The 12537-nt window shown below is 62.0% G+C and overlaps 3 protein-coding genes across 12 annotated transcripts; 1 reads left to right on the top strand and 2 right to left on the bottom strand.

Moving 5' to 3' along the window:
* Positions 1-567: 567 nt before the first annotated feature.
* Positions 568-1860, bottom strand: ANKRD34A (ankyrin repeat domain 34A; the record flags this gene model as incomplete). The annotated part of the gene is made up of 1 exon (XM_082298681.1): positions 568-1860. The coding sequence occupies one exon, from the start codon at positions 1858-1860 to the stop codon at positions 568-570; it is 1293 nt and encodes a 430-aa protein (XP_082154807.1).
* Positions 1861-3367: 1507 nt separating this feature from the next.
* On the top strand, positions 3368-5886 carry POLR3GL (RNA polymerase III subunit GL). Of its 9 annotated transcripts, none has more exons than XR_014227155.1 (8): positions 3740-3922; positions 4109-4246; positions 4334-4463; positions 4745-4884; positions 4973-5029; positions 5110-5185; positions 5260-5373; positions 5457-5596. XR_014227155.1 is itself a non-coding variant. In XM_082298893.1 (8 exons), the coding sequence occupies exons 1-8, from the start codon at positions 3766-3768 to the stop codon at positions 5541-5543; spliced, it is 891 nt and encodes a 296-aa protein (XP_082155019.1). In that variant the 5' UTR covers positions 3740-3765; the 3' UTR covers positions 5544-5680. The 9 variants fall into 9 exon arrangements, 8 of the variants coding, with proteins under 8 accessions (XP_082155016.1, XP_082155018.1, XP_082155019.1 ...); XM_082298893.1 differs by having other exon boundaries at positions 5110-5177; positions 5457-5680; XM_082298890.1 differs by lacking the exon at positions 3740-3922 and adding an exon at positions 3368-3432 and having other exon boundaries at positions 4816-4884; positions 5110-5177; positions 5260-5886.
* A 1851-nt stretch (positions 5887-7737) lies between these two features.
* Positions 7738-11002, bottom strand: TXNIP (thioredoxin interacting protein). Of its 2 annotated transcripts, XM_082298552.1 has the most exons (8): positions 10566-11001; positions 9865-9937; positions 9627-9774; positions 9238-9340; positions 8891-9147; positions 8637-8793; positions 8381-8529; positions 7738-8293 (listed from the first exon to the last, which is right to left on the bottom strand). In XM_082298552.1, the coding sequence occupies exons 1-8, from the start codon at positions 10813-10815 to the stop codon at positions 8258-8260; spliced, it is 1173 nt and encodes a 390-aa protein (XP_082154678.1). In that variant the 5' UTR covers positions 10816-11001; the 3' UTR covers positions 7738-8257. The 2 variants fall into 2 exon arrangements, with proteins under 2 accessions (XP_082154678.1, XP_082154677.1); XM_082298551.1 differs by having other exon boundaries at positions 7738-8529; positions 10566-11002.
* Positions 11003-12537: the final 1535 nt, after the last annotated feature.

Raw genomic sequence — 12537 nt, 5'->3', positions numbered from 1 at the left:
CCCTTCCCTAAAAATCCCTTCCTGTCCAGGCTGCTGGATCCCCAGGGGATCCCTCCCAGCCTGGCAGTAGAATAACTGAGGTCTTGGAAAACCATTTTTTTCCCCTTAAAACTGGCATTGGGAAGCAACAGCTGTGCAGCTTGGTAGGACCCAGTGGGGTCTCTGCGCTCAGATGTGCTGGCGTCGGGCTGTGCCAGCATCCAGCTGTGCCCCCGGCTGTCCTCTTCTGTCCCCAATGCCACAGATGTGCCCACCCCCCCACTCAGAGCCACTGAGGTACACTGGGGCCTTTATTGCCAGACCTTGGGGACCCCCAGCCACGGGTCTGGGGGAAAAAGCTGCCGGGAGGACGAGGCAGGAGCAGGAGGAAGATGCTGGGGTGGGCCTGGGGAGTTGGGGATGCACCCACCAGCTCCCCGAATTTGGGGTCGTGCAGAGTTTGTGCTGAGAGAGGGATGGAAGAGTTGACCCTCAGTAGGGTTCAGAGCAAAGGGTGTCACCGGCCAGGGTGAGGCCTTTCCAAAGGGGTCCCGGGCTTGAGGGGGCCGCCAGACCCCTGGGGGATGCCTAAGAGCCAGGCTCAGGACCCAGCCCCCCGCAGAAGGCACCGAGATGCCGCAGGGCTTCCGGCTGCATGGAATGCCGGCGGAACAGCGCTCGGGGGGGCAGCGGGGGGAGCAACCCGGTCCTGCCCGGCCCGGGGGGCTCCAGGGGCAGCGTTCCAGAGCCGCGGCGCTCCAGCAGCCCAGCCGGGTGCCGGAGCGGCCCGGGGGTGGCTAGCTCAGGATTGGGGGGGTCCCGGCGCAGGGGTTTACCCCGTGAAGGGTCAGGGGCTGGGGCCCAACGCGCCGGGGGGGGAGCGGGGGGCACCCGTTCTGCCCCAGTGACCCCTGGCAGCCCTGAGAGATCGCGCCCCTCCACGCTGTGCCGGCGCGGGCGCAAACGCAGCCCCTCCAGCCCCACCGCCAGCCGCTCCGGGGGGGCCCACGGCCCTTCCAGGGGCCCCCGTGGCCCCTCAGGGGAACCCCACAAACCTTCTGAGGGGCCCCGTGTCCCTTCCAGCGGTCCCTGTATCTCATCTAAGGTTCTCCGTGCTCCCTCTGGGGGTCCCTGTGTCCCTTCCAGGCTTCCCTGTGTCCCCTCGGAGTGTCCCCACATCCCCTCCACCCCCGGCACCACCAGCCCCCACGGCTCCGAGTTGAGCCTCTTCAGCTGCCGCTTGGGCCCGGCCCGGGATGGTTCTGGAGCGGCGCCTGGAGCCGCGGGTGGGAAGCGGAACACGTCGCGCTCCTCGTCCCTCGCGCTGGCGCCCGGCGACGCCGCTGCCCGCACCTGCACCTGGGAGGGGGACGCGCAGAGGGCGGGCGACGGGGGCGAGTTCAGGTACTGCCGGGTGGTCTTGGTGCCGCGGGGCGACGTGGCCGAGGTGATGATGATGACGTCGCGGCCGCGCTCCCGGCACGCGTCCAGCAGCACCTGCAGCGTCTCCCGGTCCCCGCGCTCCAGGGCGTAAACCAGCGCGGAGCCGCCCGCATAATCCCGGGCGCTGGGGTCGGCGCCGTGGGCCAGCAGGATGGCTGCCACGGCTGGGCCGGCGCGCTCGGCGCAAGCGTGCATGAGCGCCGTCTTCCCGGATTTGTCGGGAATGTTGGGATCGGCGCCGTTCTCCAGAAGGTACTGGACCATCCGCGGCTGGTCGGGCGGGTCGGCATAGCCGGCACGGCACGCAGCCATCAGCGGCGTCGTGCCCGCGGCATTGCCTTCGTTGATGTAGGCTCCCCCCTCCAGCAGCAGCCGGGTCAGCCGGAATTTCCCTTGGGATACGGCGCGCAGCAGCGCCGAACCCTCCGCTGGGATCATGGGGAACCCCAGTGGCACCACGGCGCTGGGAGGGTGGCGGACAGGGCTGGGCATGGCCGAGCTCACAGGACGGAGTGCAGGGACAGGGGTGGCACTCGCTCACTGCAAGGGGAGAGGATGCGGGATGAAACCCCCGAGTCCCCCGGGATGGGCACAGGGTGAGACCCTGGAGTCCCCCAGGATGGGGTGCCCCCACTCCCTGCCTCAGTTTCCCCAGTAAGGGAGGGTTTCTGCGAGGCCAAATCCCCCAGCCTGTGTCCCTCACCCATGTCCCCCCTGCCTGCACCCACAAAACCCACCTGCCCCTGCCGGCAGTTCCTCTCACATTCTTCAAATCCCTTCCTGCACCCCCTCCTCATCCTCCTGCCCTCCTCCCTTTTCCCCACCTTGCTTCCCCTGCCTGCAATCCCATCCCTACCTGTACCCTATACCCTGCCCGTACCCTCATCCCTGCCAGTACCCTGATCCCTGTCCACACCCCATCCCTGCCTGGACGGTTCCCATGGCGACGGCCGCTCATCCCGCTCCGACCAGCTGGGAAAATGGGGGAGAATCCACCGCCTTCCCCGTCCCCTCAATCCCCTCAGTGAGACGCCCCCGATCCCGGGCCTGGGGATCGCCCCATCACCCCCCACGCAGTGGGGACACGCCACAGCGGGGACCCCCCCCATCCAGCCCCTCTCCATCCCCATTTTACCGTGGCAACAGGAACGTGGGGTCCCTCCGCTCCGGGTCCCGGTTCCCACGGCCCCAGGGATGGGGGTGTCGGGGACAGCGGCCCATGGCCGCCATCCCGGCCGGCCGCCGGTGAGGCGGGGGGGGTGGGAGGTGATGTGGAGGGTCCCCCCCCCTCCCGCAGCGCTATTTTTGGCAGCTGCCGGCGCGGGGGGGGCTGGAGCAGGATGAATCACCCACGGTGCATCCAGCGCCCGTCCCTGCGTGGCGGTGAGGAGGGGAGGACCAGGGGCTGGGGGGCACAGGAGGCTGTCGGGGGGCCCGTGGGGCAGCGGAACTGGGGGTCACAGTCCAGCAGGACTGAGGGCCATGGTACAGCGGGGCTGGGGGTCGCCGTGTAGGGGGGCTGAGGGCCATGCATGGAGCATCGGAGATTGGGGGAGGCCAGGGGGCAGCGGGCCTGGGGGTTCGAAAACAGTAGGGCTGGAGGCCGTGGGACAGCGGGACTGAGGGGCAGAGCACAGCGGGGCTGGGGGCTAGGGTGACCCTAGTACCGGGAGGCTGAGCTACCCCAGGGCAGAGGGGCTGGGGGGATCCGGGCGTGGCGGCCCGAGGGACCTTTTGATCCCCCTTTTCTTGCCCCTTTTCACCCCCCGTTTCCCACCCCGCGCCCCGGCCCCGCCCCGGCAATCCCTCGATCCCTCCCTCGGCCCCGCCCCTCGCTCGGATCCGCCAATCAGCGCAGGGCTCGCGCCCAAGCCCCTCGCTCGGATCCGCCAATCAGCGCAGGGCTCGCGCCCAAGCACCGCCCTCTCTGCGCGGCGGTCGCGGACACGTGGGGAGCGACTGCGCCTGCGCGGGGTGGGATCGGCGCGGAGACCGGCACCGGGAGCGGGGGTGCGAGGGGTCACCGGGACCGGGGGTGCGAGGGGTCACCGGCATCGGGGGTGCGAGGGGGTCATTGGGACCGGGGGTGCGAGGGGTCACCGGGACCGGGGGTGCGAGGGGTCATTGGGACCGGGGGTGCGAGGGGGTTACCGGGACCGGGGGTGCGAGGGGTCACCGGGACCGGGAGGGCCACAGGTAGGACCCAGGGCCGGGGATGGGGACGGGGACCGAGACTGGGGGGGGGGGGGGGGAAGGATCGGGACCGGGTGGTGCACAAAGACCGAACACCGGGACAGGGACGGGGAGTACGGGAACGGGGACCAGGGGGACACACCGGCTGGGATGAGGACCGGGACCGGTTCTCGGGAGGGGAAAGAACCGGCACCGGGGAGCACCGGGACCGAGAACGGGGTGGAACCGGGACTGTGGGGGAACGCCGGGACCGGGAGCCGGGACGGGGAATTATCAGGCCCGGGGGGAGCACCGGGACCGGGATCAAGTGAGTGAGAGAGGCACCGTGACTGGACGGAGGGAGGGACTGGGTTGGGGAGCGGGACCGCGGGTAGGAGGGAAGGGACGGGGACGGGACTTGGGGGGCCAACGGGAGGGGGAAACTGTGGGGTATCACCGGGACCGGGTAGAGGAGAGCTGGATGGAGGTGTCACCGTGCCCTCCTTGTCCCCAGCGGCCCCCGGGGCTCAGCATGGCGGGCCGGGGCCGCGGCCGGGGCCGGGGGCAGATGACATTCAACGTGGAGGCCGTGGGGATCGGGAAGGGGGACGCGCTGCCCCCGCCCACGCTGCAGCCCTCGCCCCTCTTCCCGGTGAGTCCTGCGAGGATCTGGGGGTCCGGAGGCCTCCCCGAGGGCTGAGCACAGACATGCTCATCACATCCGTGCCCCCCGACCCAGGCCCTGGAGCGCCGCGCCGCGCCCCTGCCCGGGGGCGAGGAGGGCGAGTACATGCTGGCCCTGAAGCAGGAGCTGCGCAGGGCGATGAGGGGGCTCCCCTACTTCGTCAAACCGGGAGCACCTCGCAGAGGTACCGGGGGGGGAGTGTGTGTGTGTGGATCCCGAGCCTCCTGTATGCCCCTGTGAGGAGGAGGGGCGGGAATGGGTTCAAAAGTTATTTTCCTATCCCAATCCCCATTGTCCCCTCCATCCTGCTGCTCTATGGCCTTTCCAGCACTCTCAGCCCCCTCATCCCCACCCCACCACTTTGGGACCCCCCCCAGCCCCCCAATTTTGTTTCTCCCTCCCCCATTTTATTCCCCCCAGCTGCACCACCTTGTGCCATCAACCATCCCCATGTGGGTCCCACAGGTGTTCCTGGGGTGGGTGTCTCCTAAGTCCCCCCAGAGTGTCCCCCCATAGTCCCCCCGCTGCCCCTGCAGACATTGAGCGCTACTCAGACAAGTACCAGCTCTCCAGCCCCGTGGACAGCGCCATCGACTGGAACCCAGGTGTGGAGACATGAGAGGGGACCTGAGGGTGACATGGGGACTTGGGGTTGACTGAGGGGCTGACCGACCTCCCATTTTGCCCCCCCAGACTGGAGGCGGCTCCCACGGGAACTGAAGATCCGGGTGCGGCGGCTGCGGAAAGGCAGTGAGTGACCCCTTCCTGCCCCAACCCCATGTGTCCCCTCTTTTCCCCCGGGCGCTGACAGTCCCCTGTGCCCCCCCCAGGGACCACTCCTCTCGTCCCTAAGCAACACGTGGCGCTCGACAAGGAAGAGACTATTAAAAAGCTGGAGGTAGCAAGGTGAAGGTGGGGGTGTCCCTACTGGCTGCATTTTGGGGTGTCTCCCCCTGGTAACACTCCCCTGACCCACTCAGACCCTGGAGAAGAAGGAGGAGGAGGTGACCTCAGAGGAGGAAGAGGAGAAGGAGGAGGAAGAAGAGGGGAAGGAGGAGGAGGAGGAGGAGTACGATGAGGAGGAGCACGAAGAGGTGGAAATCGGGGAACCCTGGAGAGGTTGGTGGGGAGGGGACATCCCCAGGTGCCACCGTGTTCCCCCTGTGTCCCCCCACAGGAGACCGACTACGTCCTGTCCTACTTCGACAATGGGGAGAGCTTTGGCCCTGACAGTGATGATAATGGCGACGAGGCAGTGTACTGACCCCGAGAACACCACAACAGTGGGGACCCCCTCACCCCACCACCTGGAAGCAGAGATTCTCTTACTTCTCGGGGGCACTGGGGTTCCCTATCACCCCACCTTCGGGCATCAGGGTCCGCTGTCCTCCTCCGTATCACCACCAGGTGGCGCCGGTGGTCCAGGCCTGGCGGGTGGGGTGGGACCCTCCAATTTTGGGACCTCCTGAGAGGAGCGGGGGGAGGGGAATCGTGCTTTTTTGGGGTGATGGGGAGTCCCCAAAAGTGCCCTGGCCTCCCTCTGACCACCCCCACCCCCCGTTTTACAGCAGCTTTTTGACTTTTGTGCTTTCTTTTAAACAAATTTTGTGTGGATTAAAGTGGATTTTGGTATTTCTGGCTCAGCTCTGGGTGCTTTTTTGCGTGGGGGGGTTGGATAAGGGTGTTACCAGGTGGGAAAAGAGGGACTATAAGGGGTGAAAGGTTTTTTTGGGGGGGGGAAAGGTTGTTTTTTGAGGAGGAAAACGTGTTTCTTTGAAGAAGGAAAAGTGGTATTTTGGTAGAAAAGGTTTTATGGGGAGGGGAAGGTGGTTTTCAGGAGATAAAGGTTTTTTGGGGGAGAAAAGTTTATTTTTTTTAAAGGGTTTTTTTGGGTGGAAAGGTGGATTTTTTGGGAGTAAAGGTATGGTTTTGGGAAGGGAAAAGTATCTTTTTTGGGGTGAAGATGTATTTTTGGGAAGGGAAAGGTATAGTTTAGGTGGAAGGTGCATTTTTGAGGGAGGAAAGTTGGGTTTATTGTGGGGGAAGTTTTTTTTGAGGGGGAAGGTGTATTTTTTGAATAACGTGGGTTTTAGGGGGAAAGATTTTGGGGGAGGGAAGGGGGCTTTTTTTCAGGGACGTGTTTTTGGAGTGAGGAAAGGTGAATTTTGCGGGGAGTTTTTGGGAGGAGAGGCGTTTTTTTGGTGCGGAGAGATGGCCCTTTTGCGGGGGGGGGCGCGGGGAAGTGTTTTGGGGAGGATAAAGGCGTTTGGGGGGGAAGGTGTTTTGGGGAGGATAAAGGTGTTTGGTAGGGGGAAGGTGTTTTGGGGAAGGGGAATGTGCGTTTTTTGAGGAGGAAGGAGTGTTTTTTCTCGGAGGGGGGTGTGTTTGTGCCCCGGGCCAGGGGCGGGGGCTGCTCACATGAACCTCACATGATGGGCCCCTCTTCCCCCTCCCCCGCCCCGGCCCGAGTTCCTGTTTGAGGTCACAAACATTCCAGTAGTTGTTGACTTCCAGCTGCTCCCACGCCACCCCCCTTTTTGTCCCCGTTTCCCTCTTTGTCCCCTCTTTCCAGGTGTCTGTGGGAACCCCCAAAACCAAGGAGGGTCAGGCTGAACTCCCAGATCTGTGCGGATCCTGCTCCACAGCTGCTCTGACACAAAGGCCGGGCAAAGGAATGGTGGGGGAAGTTTATGGCGTTAATTAGTTTAATTGGAGCTGTAAACTGGGAGGGGGGGGGGGCAGGGTGAGTGCAGGGTGCAGCTCCCGCGGGTGGGAAGGGGGCAGTTTCCAGAGGGGAAAATCAACTCTTTCAGAGGAGTGTTACTGTAGGGCCTCCAGCAGGGGACTGACAACTTCTCCCTAACTTTGGGGGAGGCCTTGGGCTGCCTGTGCCCTCCCCTTCCCGCAGCCCTCTCGGCCCAGCCCATCCTTGGCGCAGAGTAGGATGACCCTTTGCCTCCTTGGCCGGCAGCCGGAATGGCTCCAGCTCCAAAGAAAAACTGAGGCACGGACGGGGATACGGCTGGGGGGGCCAGCGGGGGAGGAACAGCAGGTTTGGGGGGGCTCCAAGTGGGAGAGAGGGGAAGAAGCAGAGCCAAGGTCACGGCCTTGTTTTTTGACGCCAGCACCTTTCACCCACATCCCAAAAATTAGCCAGGGGGGTGCGCTCCTGCAGCAGTGCCAAAAAAGGCAGGGACAGCAGGAATACTCCCCTGCCTGCCTCAGTTTCCCCACACTGCACCCTCCCCCCCCCCCCCCGCCCTGTTTTATGTCTTTGTAAAAACAGAAATTAGGAGAATAGGGTCAGTCCCCACCCCAAGGGGGTTTTTGCCATCCTCCCACCCCCCAGAAGGACACAAGATAAAGGCACCGTTTCACTCGTTTATTACAAATTTTGCCCCCCAGGGGCCATAAAAAGGTACAAAATTTGCATTTTTGTGCTTCTCCCCCCCCCCCCACCCCATACTATGTACAAAACTGAAGAGTACAAAAGGCATCGGTCGCGGTAACGGGTTTGTGTCGCGACAGGACGGATTCATGATGTCACAGCATTCCCCTCCCTCGGCGGGAGCAGAGGGCAGCCAGAGCAGCACCCAGAGTTACAGAATTAGGATGGAATTAGTTAAAACCACAGTTTCCTGCCTGTCATCACATGTCATGACAGGGCAAAGACAGGCACTGTGTCCCAACTGCCACGACAGCCAAGGATTTCCAGCTCTCTTCCAGCTGGATCCGCCTCGTCCCCCCCCCAGTCCGTGAGGATTCTCTGCTGGCTCAGAGTGCCGGGGTTTTCCACAAGACTCTGGTGCCCGGGATGGCCCTGGAACAGTGGCTCCTCGAGAATGCAGCAGTTCCTCGGAAATGTGACAGTTCCTCGGGAGCACTTCCCCTCCAGGTGTATGGGGCCAGATGTGCTGCAGGCGCATGGCACAGGGAGCCGAGTCCAGAAAAGCGGGAGCGACCCACCAGGTGTGGTGCTCACTGGACGTTGTTGTTGGCGACACAGGGATCCACCTGGGCGATGGAGCAGGAAGCAGGTGAGGGATCCAGGCAGGTGATCCCAGATCCACCCGGCCCATCCCGTGCTGGTGCCGCGCTCACCTCCGTGTAGGTGGGGGGGGGCATGAACTTGAACTCGGGCGCGTACATGAAGATGGGGCTGTCAAATCCATCGGGATCATCCAGGAGTGGGGTGGTGGGGCTTTCCAGCCGGTGATCCTCAGGAACAATGTCCAGGTAGCACGGGGGGGCTGTGGGGACGCAGGGAGAGATCAGTGAGCTCACCTATGCGCGACCCCCAAGCCACTGACGGGGTCTCCACGCAGTGATCCCACCCTGTGGATCCCACTCCACTCACCCTCTGGAGCGTCCGGGAGGTTCAGGTCCACCCAGCTCATCTCAGAACTCGTCTGACTGGCCATGCTGGAGCTGCGGCTCCCGATGCCCGAGCGACTCCCAATGACCAGCGGCAGCTCCAGGATGATTTTCTTGGAGCCTGGGACGCTGACGTAGATCTGCAGGAGAGCCAGGATTTAGGGGTGTTGGGATGGGCTGAAGATACCCATGATAAGGAGGAAGATTAGGAGGAGAATGAGGGGATTCCCCACTCACCTGAAGGAAATACTCCACACGCAGAATGTTGCAGCCCAGGATAGAGGGTTTTAGCTTCCGCACGCGGATGGTTTTGCCACGCCAGGATTCAGAGGTGCCAGAGATTATGTGATTGCCACGAACACAGGAGAGTTTCTGGGAGAAGACCTTGGTCTGTCCATTGGCCAGGTATGTGTGCTTGGCCACGATGGCCGCCTTGGGCACCACGATGCGTGAGCAGGTGTTCTCGAAGTCTGCATTGATACAGATCTCGTCGCCTGCCAAGGAAAGGACGTAAATGTTAGGGATGTCAGGAGTTTCCTTACTGGTTCTCCCACTCCCAGTTCCCTGTTCCCAGCAATCCTCACCTTCACAGAAGCCCTTCCTGTCAATCTGGGCACTGACAGACACACGTCCATCTGGGATGAACATACACGACACTTTTTTCTCCTTCTTGGCTGCAACTGGAGACTGCCGAGAGAGGGAACGGTCACACGCTGGCCCCATCCCGTCCTTCCCACCCTCCTCCCTTCCTTCCTCCCTTCCTTCCTTCCCTTTTTGCAACCAACCCTCAAATTCCCCTAGGGTACAGAACCAACCCCAGCCAGTGTCAATTTCTGGAATTATCCAGAAGTCCTTAATCCCACCCTTAATCCCGCTCAGCCCAGATCTGATTAAAGACGCTTGGATGCCACAGGGTTGGGCTGACCCTCCCCAAGGGCTTTCCTCCCAAGCCTTTGGACCACTCAGGGCTCACCAGCAATTCCGGGGTGTTCACATCCACAGGATCCATCACCTCAAAGCGTTTTTTGACCTGCTGTGTGGGGCAGGCCGGACGCTCCAGAGACGCCTTCACCCAGTAATCCACAGAGCCGTACTTCCCCTTGAACGTGGTGCCCAGTGGCCTACAGACATGCAAAGGGTCACTCCAGAGCCAAAACATGGGTTTTCCAATTTAATTCCATCCCCAGAGGCAGGTGTTGCCTCATACTCACCCTTGGGGCAGCTCGAAGCCAAATTTGTACTCATACTTGTTCCCAGGCCTGAGGATGACGGAGCCGTCCTCATCTGCAGGAGAGAAAGGGGAGGGAAACATCAGATGGAGCTCCAGGGCAATCCTCGGTTCTGAGGGCATTGGGTAACACCTGTCCCTGCCCCAGGAACCCCATGTCCTCTCCGTGCTGCTCCCTCCACCTCACCAACACCCCAAGCCTCCAGGGCAGAACACAGTGTCCCACTGGCTCCACCCCACCTCCAGCTCCTTCTTATCTCCCTGCTCCAGCCCCAAGGTGTGATCCTGTGACCCTCCCTGACTGTGCCACCAATGTTACCAACTCCTCTGGTGTCAAAACACACCACAGGAACTCCCCAGGCTCTGATTTTGTCCTTTAGCTCACAAACTTCGACTTGACTTGGCCAAAGCTTCCAATATTCCTAAGTTTTGCTGGATTTGGTCATTCTTCTAGACTCCAGACTTCCATCAACTCTGTGTTGGTGATAAAGGGGCTCCACTGGGACCCACTACAGCACCCATGTGGCCAATCCCAGGGGTGCCTCTATCTCTTTGTCCCCTCCCAAGCCCTCTGCCCCCATCCAGCCCCACCCCATGTGGCCAAGCCCTGGGTCAGGGCTGGGCTGGGGTTATGAACCGGTGTTTAAGGCAACCGTTGCCCCCCCTCCAGCCCCATGCCCTCACCCGTGGGCTGCTCCTCAAGCGCCAGCACGTCCTCGAAACGCAGGTACTCCATCTCCTGCCGGCACTGGGCTGGGCCCTTGGCCCAGGTCACCCTGGCCACGCCGCACGCCAACACCTTGACGGCGCTGACACGGGTCACCTCGGCCACCTCCACCAGCACACGCCCAGCCACCTTGTCCCCGCTGCAGTAGATCTTGTCGGGCTCGCTGAAGGCCACCATGAAGCTCTTCACCTTCTTGAACATCACCATAGCTGGGGCAGCACGGGGACGCACAGAACAACGGCTGCGGGGCTTTATCCCCGTGGAGCAACAAAAGCCGCCCGAATCAGGCGAGTTCGGAGCAAAAGGGCGATTGAACGCTTTGTTTTGAGGCGCTGAGGGATCCGCACAGACCCTCCGATCCTGGACCCTCAGCCGTCTGCGAGCTCTGCTACCGCCGCTGCCTTTTATAGGCTCGGGAACCCCGCCCACCCCCGCCCGCGCCTGTTGCTGCCGGGGGCGCCACGCCGAGGGCGCGTGGCCAGGCGTGCTGCTCGCGTGATCAGCGCGCCCATTGGCTGCCACTGCCTTGTTTACAGCAGCGCCGACCAATCAGAGAAGCGGCTGCGGAGCGTGGACAGCGTGTGAAGGAAAGCCGCGCGTGTTCAATGGGGCGGGCAAGGAGGGAGGCGGAGTGACAGCGCGGAGGGCCAATGGGAAGCGAGAACGGGCGGCTGCCGTGGCCAATGGCGAGCGCGGAATAGGATGTCATGTTCCCCGGCTCAGGGTGGACGGGGGCGCTGGTCCCAGTTGGGGACGGGCCGTGTTGTACTGGGCGAACTGGGAGCGGCCAGGCTGAGCCCTGAGGGGGGGGCGTGGGGGTTTCACCCCTTCCTCAGACTCCTTCTCCCCACCCAGGGCAGCCGGGGGGGGAATCTCCACTGCCCACCCTCCGGGGTACCTTCAACCCTCCCCTGTTATTTGGGGTAAATAAGGGCGGATTTGGGGTATGGGATCGAACGTGACTGATCGAACTCCTCTGGGGAGGATTTTCCTCTCTCTGCTGCTTTCCACAGCCCCCTTCCCCAGGAATCTCTTCAACTGGTTCTGAGGGGTTTCCTCGGCCCCCTCAGTGGTATTCTCACCCCACACACACTTCCCCCCATTATCTGGGGTAAATAAGGGTGAGTTTGGGGGTTTAGGATCAAAGCCTGACCTCGGGGGTTCCCTCCCTCCTTCTGGTGTGTTTGTGGGAGTGTTTCCACCATCTCTGCTGCTTCCCACTCTGTTTTGGGGACACTTCCCACTCCTTCTTCCCCAAAATATCCCTCCCAAACATTGATCCAAGGTGCAGCAAACACCTACATCCATTCCAGAAACCGTGGCCCTGAGGGATTCAAGGAGTGGGACAGCATTTCGCCTCTCCCCCAACCCCTCCAGGAGACTTTACTCTCTGGATCAGCATTACTCCAGGACAGGCACTGGCTCTTTCCTCCTCTTTTCCCAGCCCTTAGTGCTTTCCCAGCTCAGGAAAATGCTGGGAGCAGAGGAAACAGGAGAACAATGTTCATGGAGCCACCCAGCAGTGGAGGAATGGAAATGGGGGGCTCCCCACCCCAAAGAGGAACAGGGAGGTTGTTTTTGTTGGGAGCTGTCCTTCAGAGGTTGTTTGTCCGAGTGTTCCTGGCACTTTTCCTGCCCTTCCATTGCCTCCTTCCCCCGGAGTTAATTCACACCTGATCGTATAAACCGATAAAGCGCCGGATAAACCGTGGGGCATAAACTGTTCTCCTGCCAGACCACAGGACAGAATTCCTCCTTGAGAGGGAATTATTCTGTGGTTTGGTGTGGAATGGAGGAATTGCACCTTCTTTCCTCTGGTCCCTGTTGTCTCCCACTAGGAAAAAGGTGATGAGTTAATGGAGAATTAGGGATTTGCTCTAATTCGGTGAAAGGTGGGGGAGCTTTTTCCAGCCTTTCCTGACATGGGAT

The sequence above is a fragment of the Coloeus monedula genome (assembly GCF_965178545.1).
Source record: "Coloeus monedula genome assembly, chromosome: 29".
Classification (NCBI taxonomy): domain Eukaryota; kingdom Metazoa; phylum Chordata; class Aves; order Passeriformes; family Corvidae; genus Coloeus; species Coloeus monedula.
This window is presented reverse-complemented; position numbering and strand designations above follow the sequence as displayed.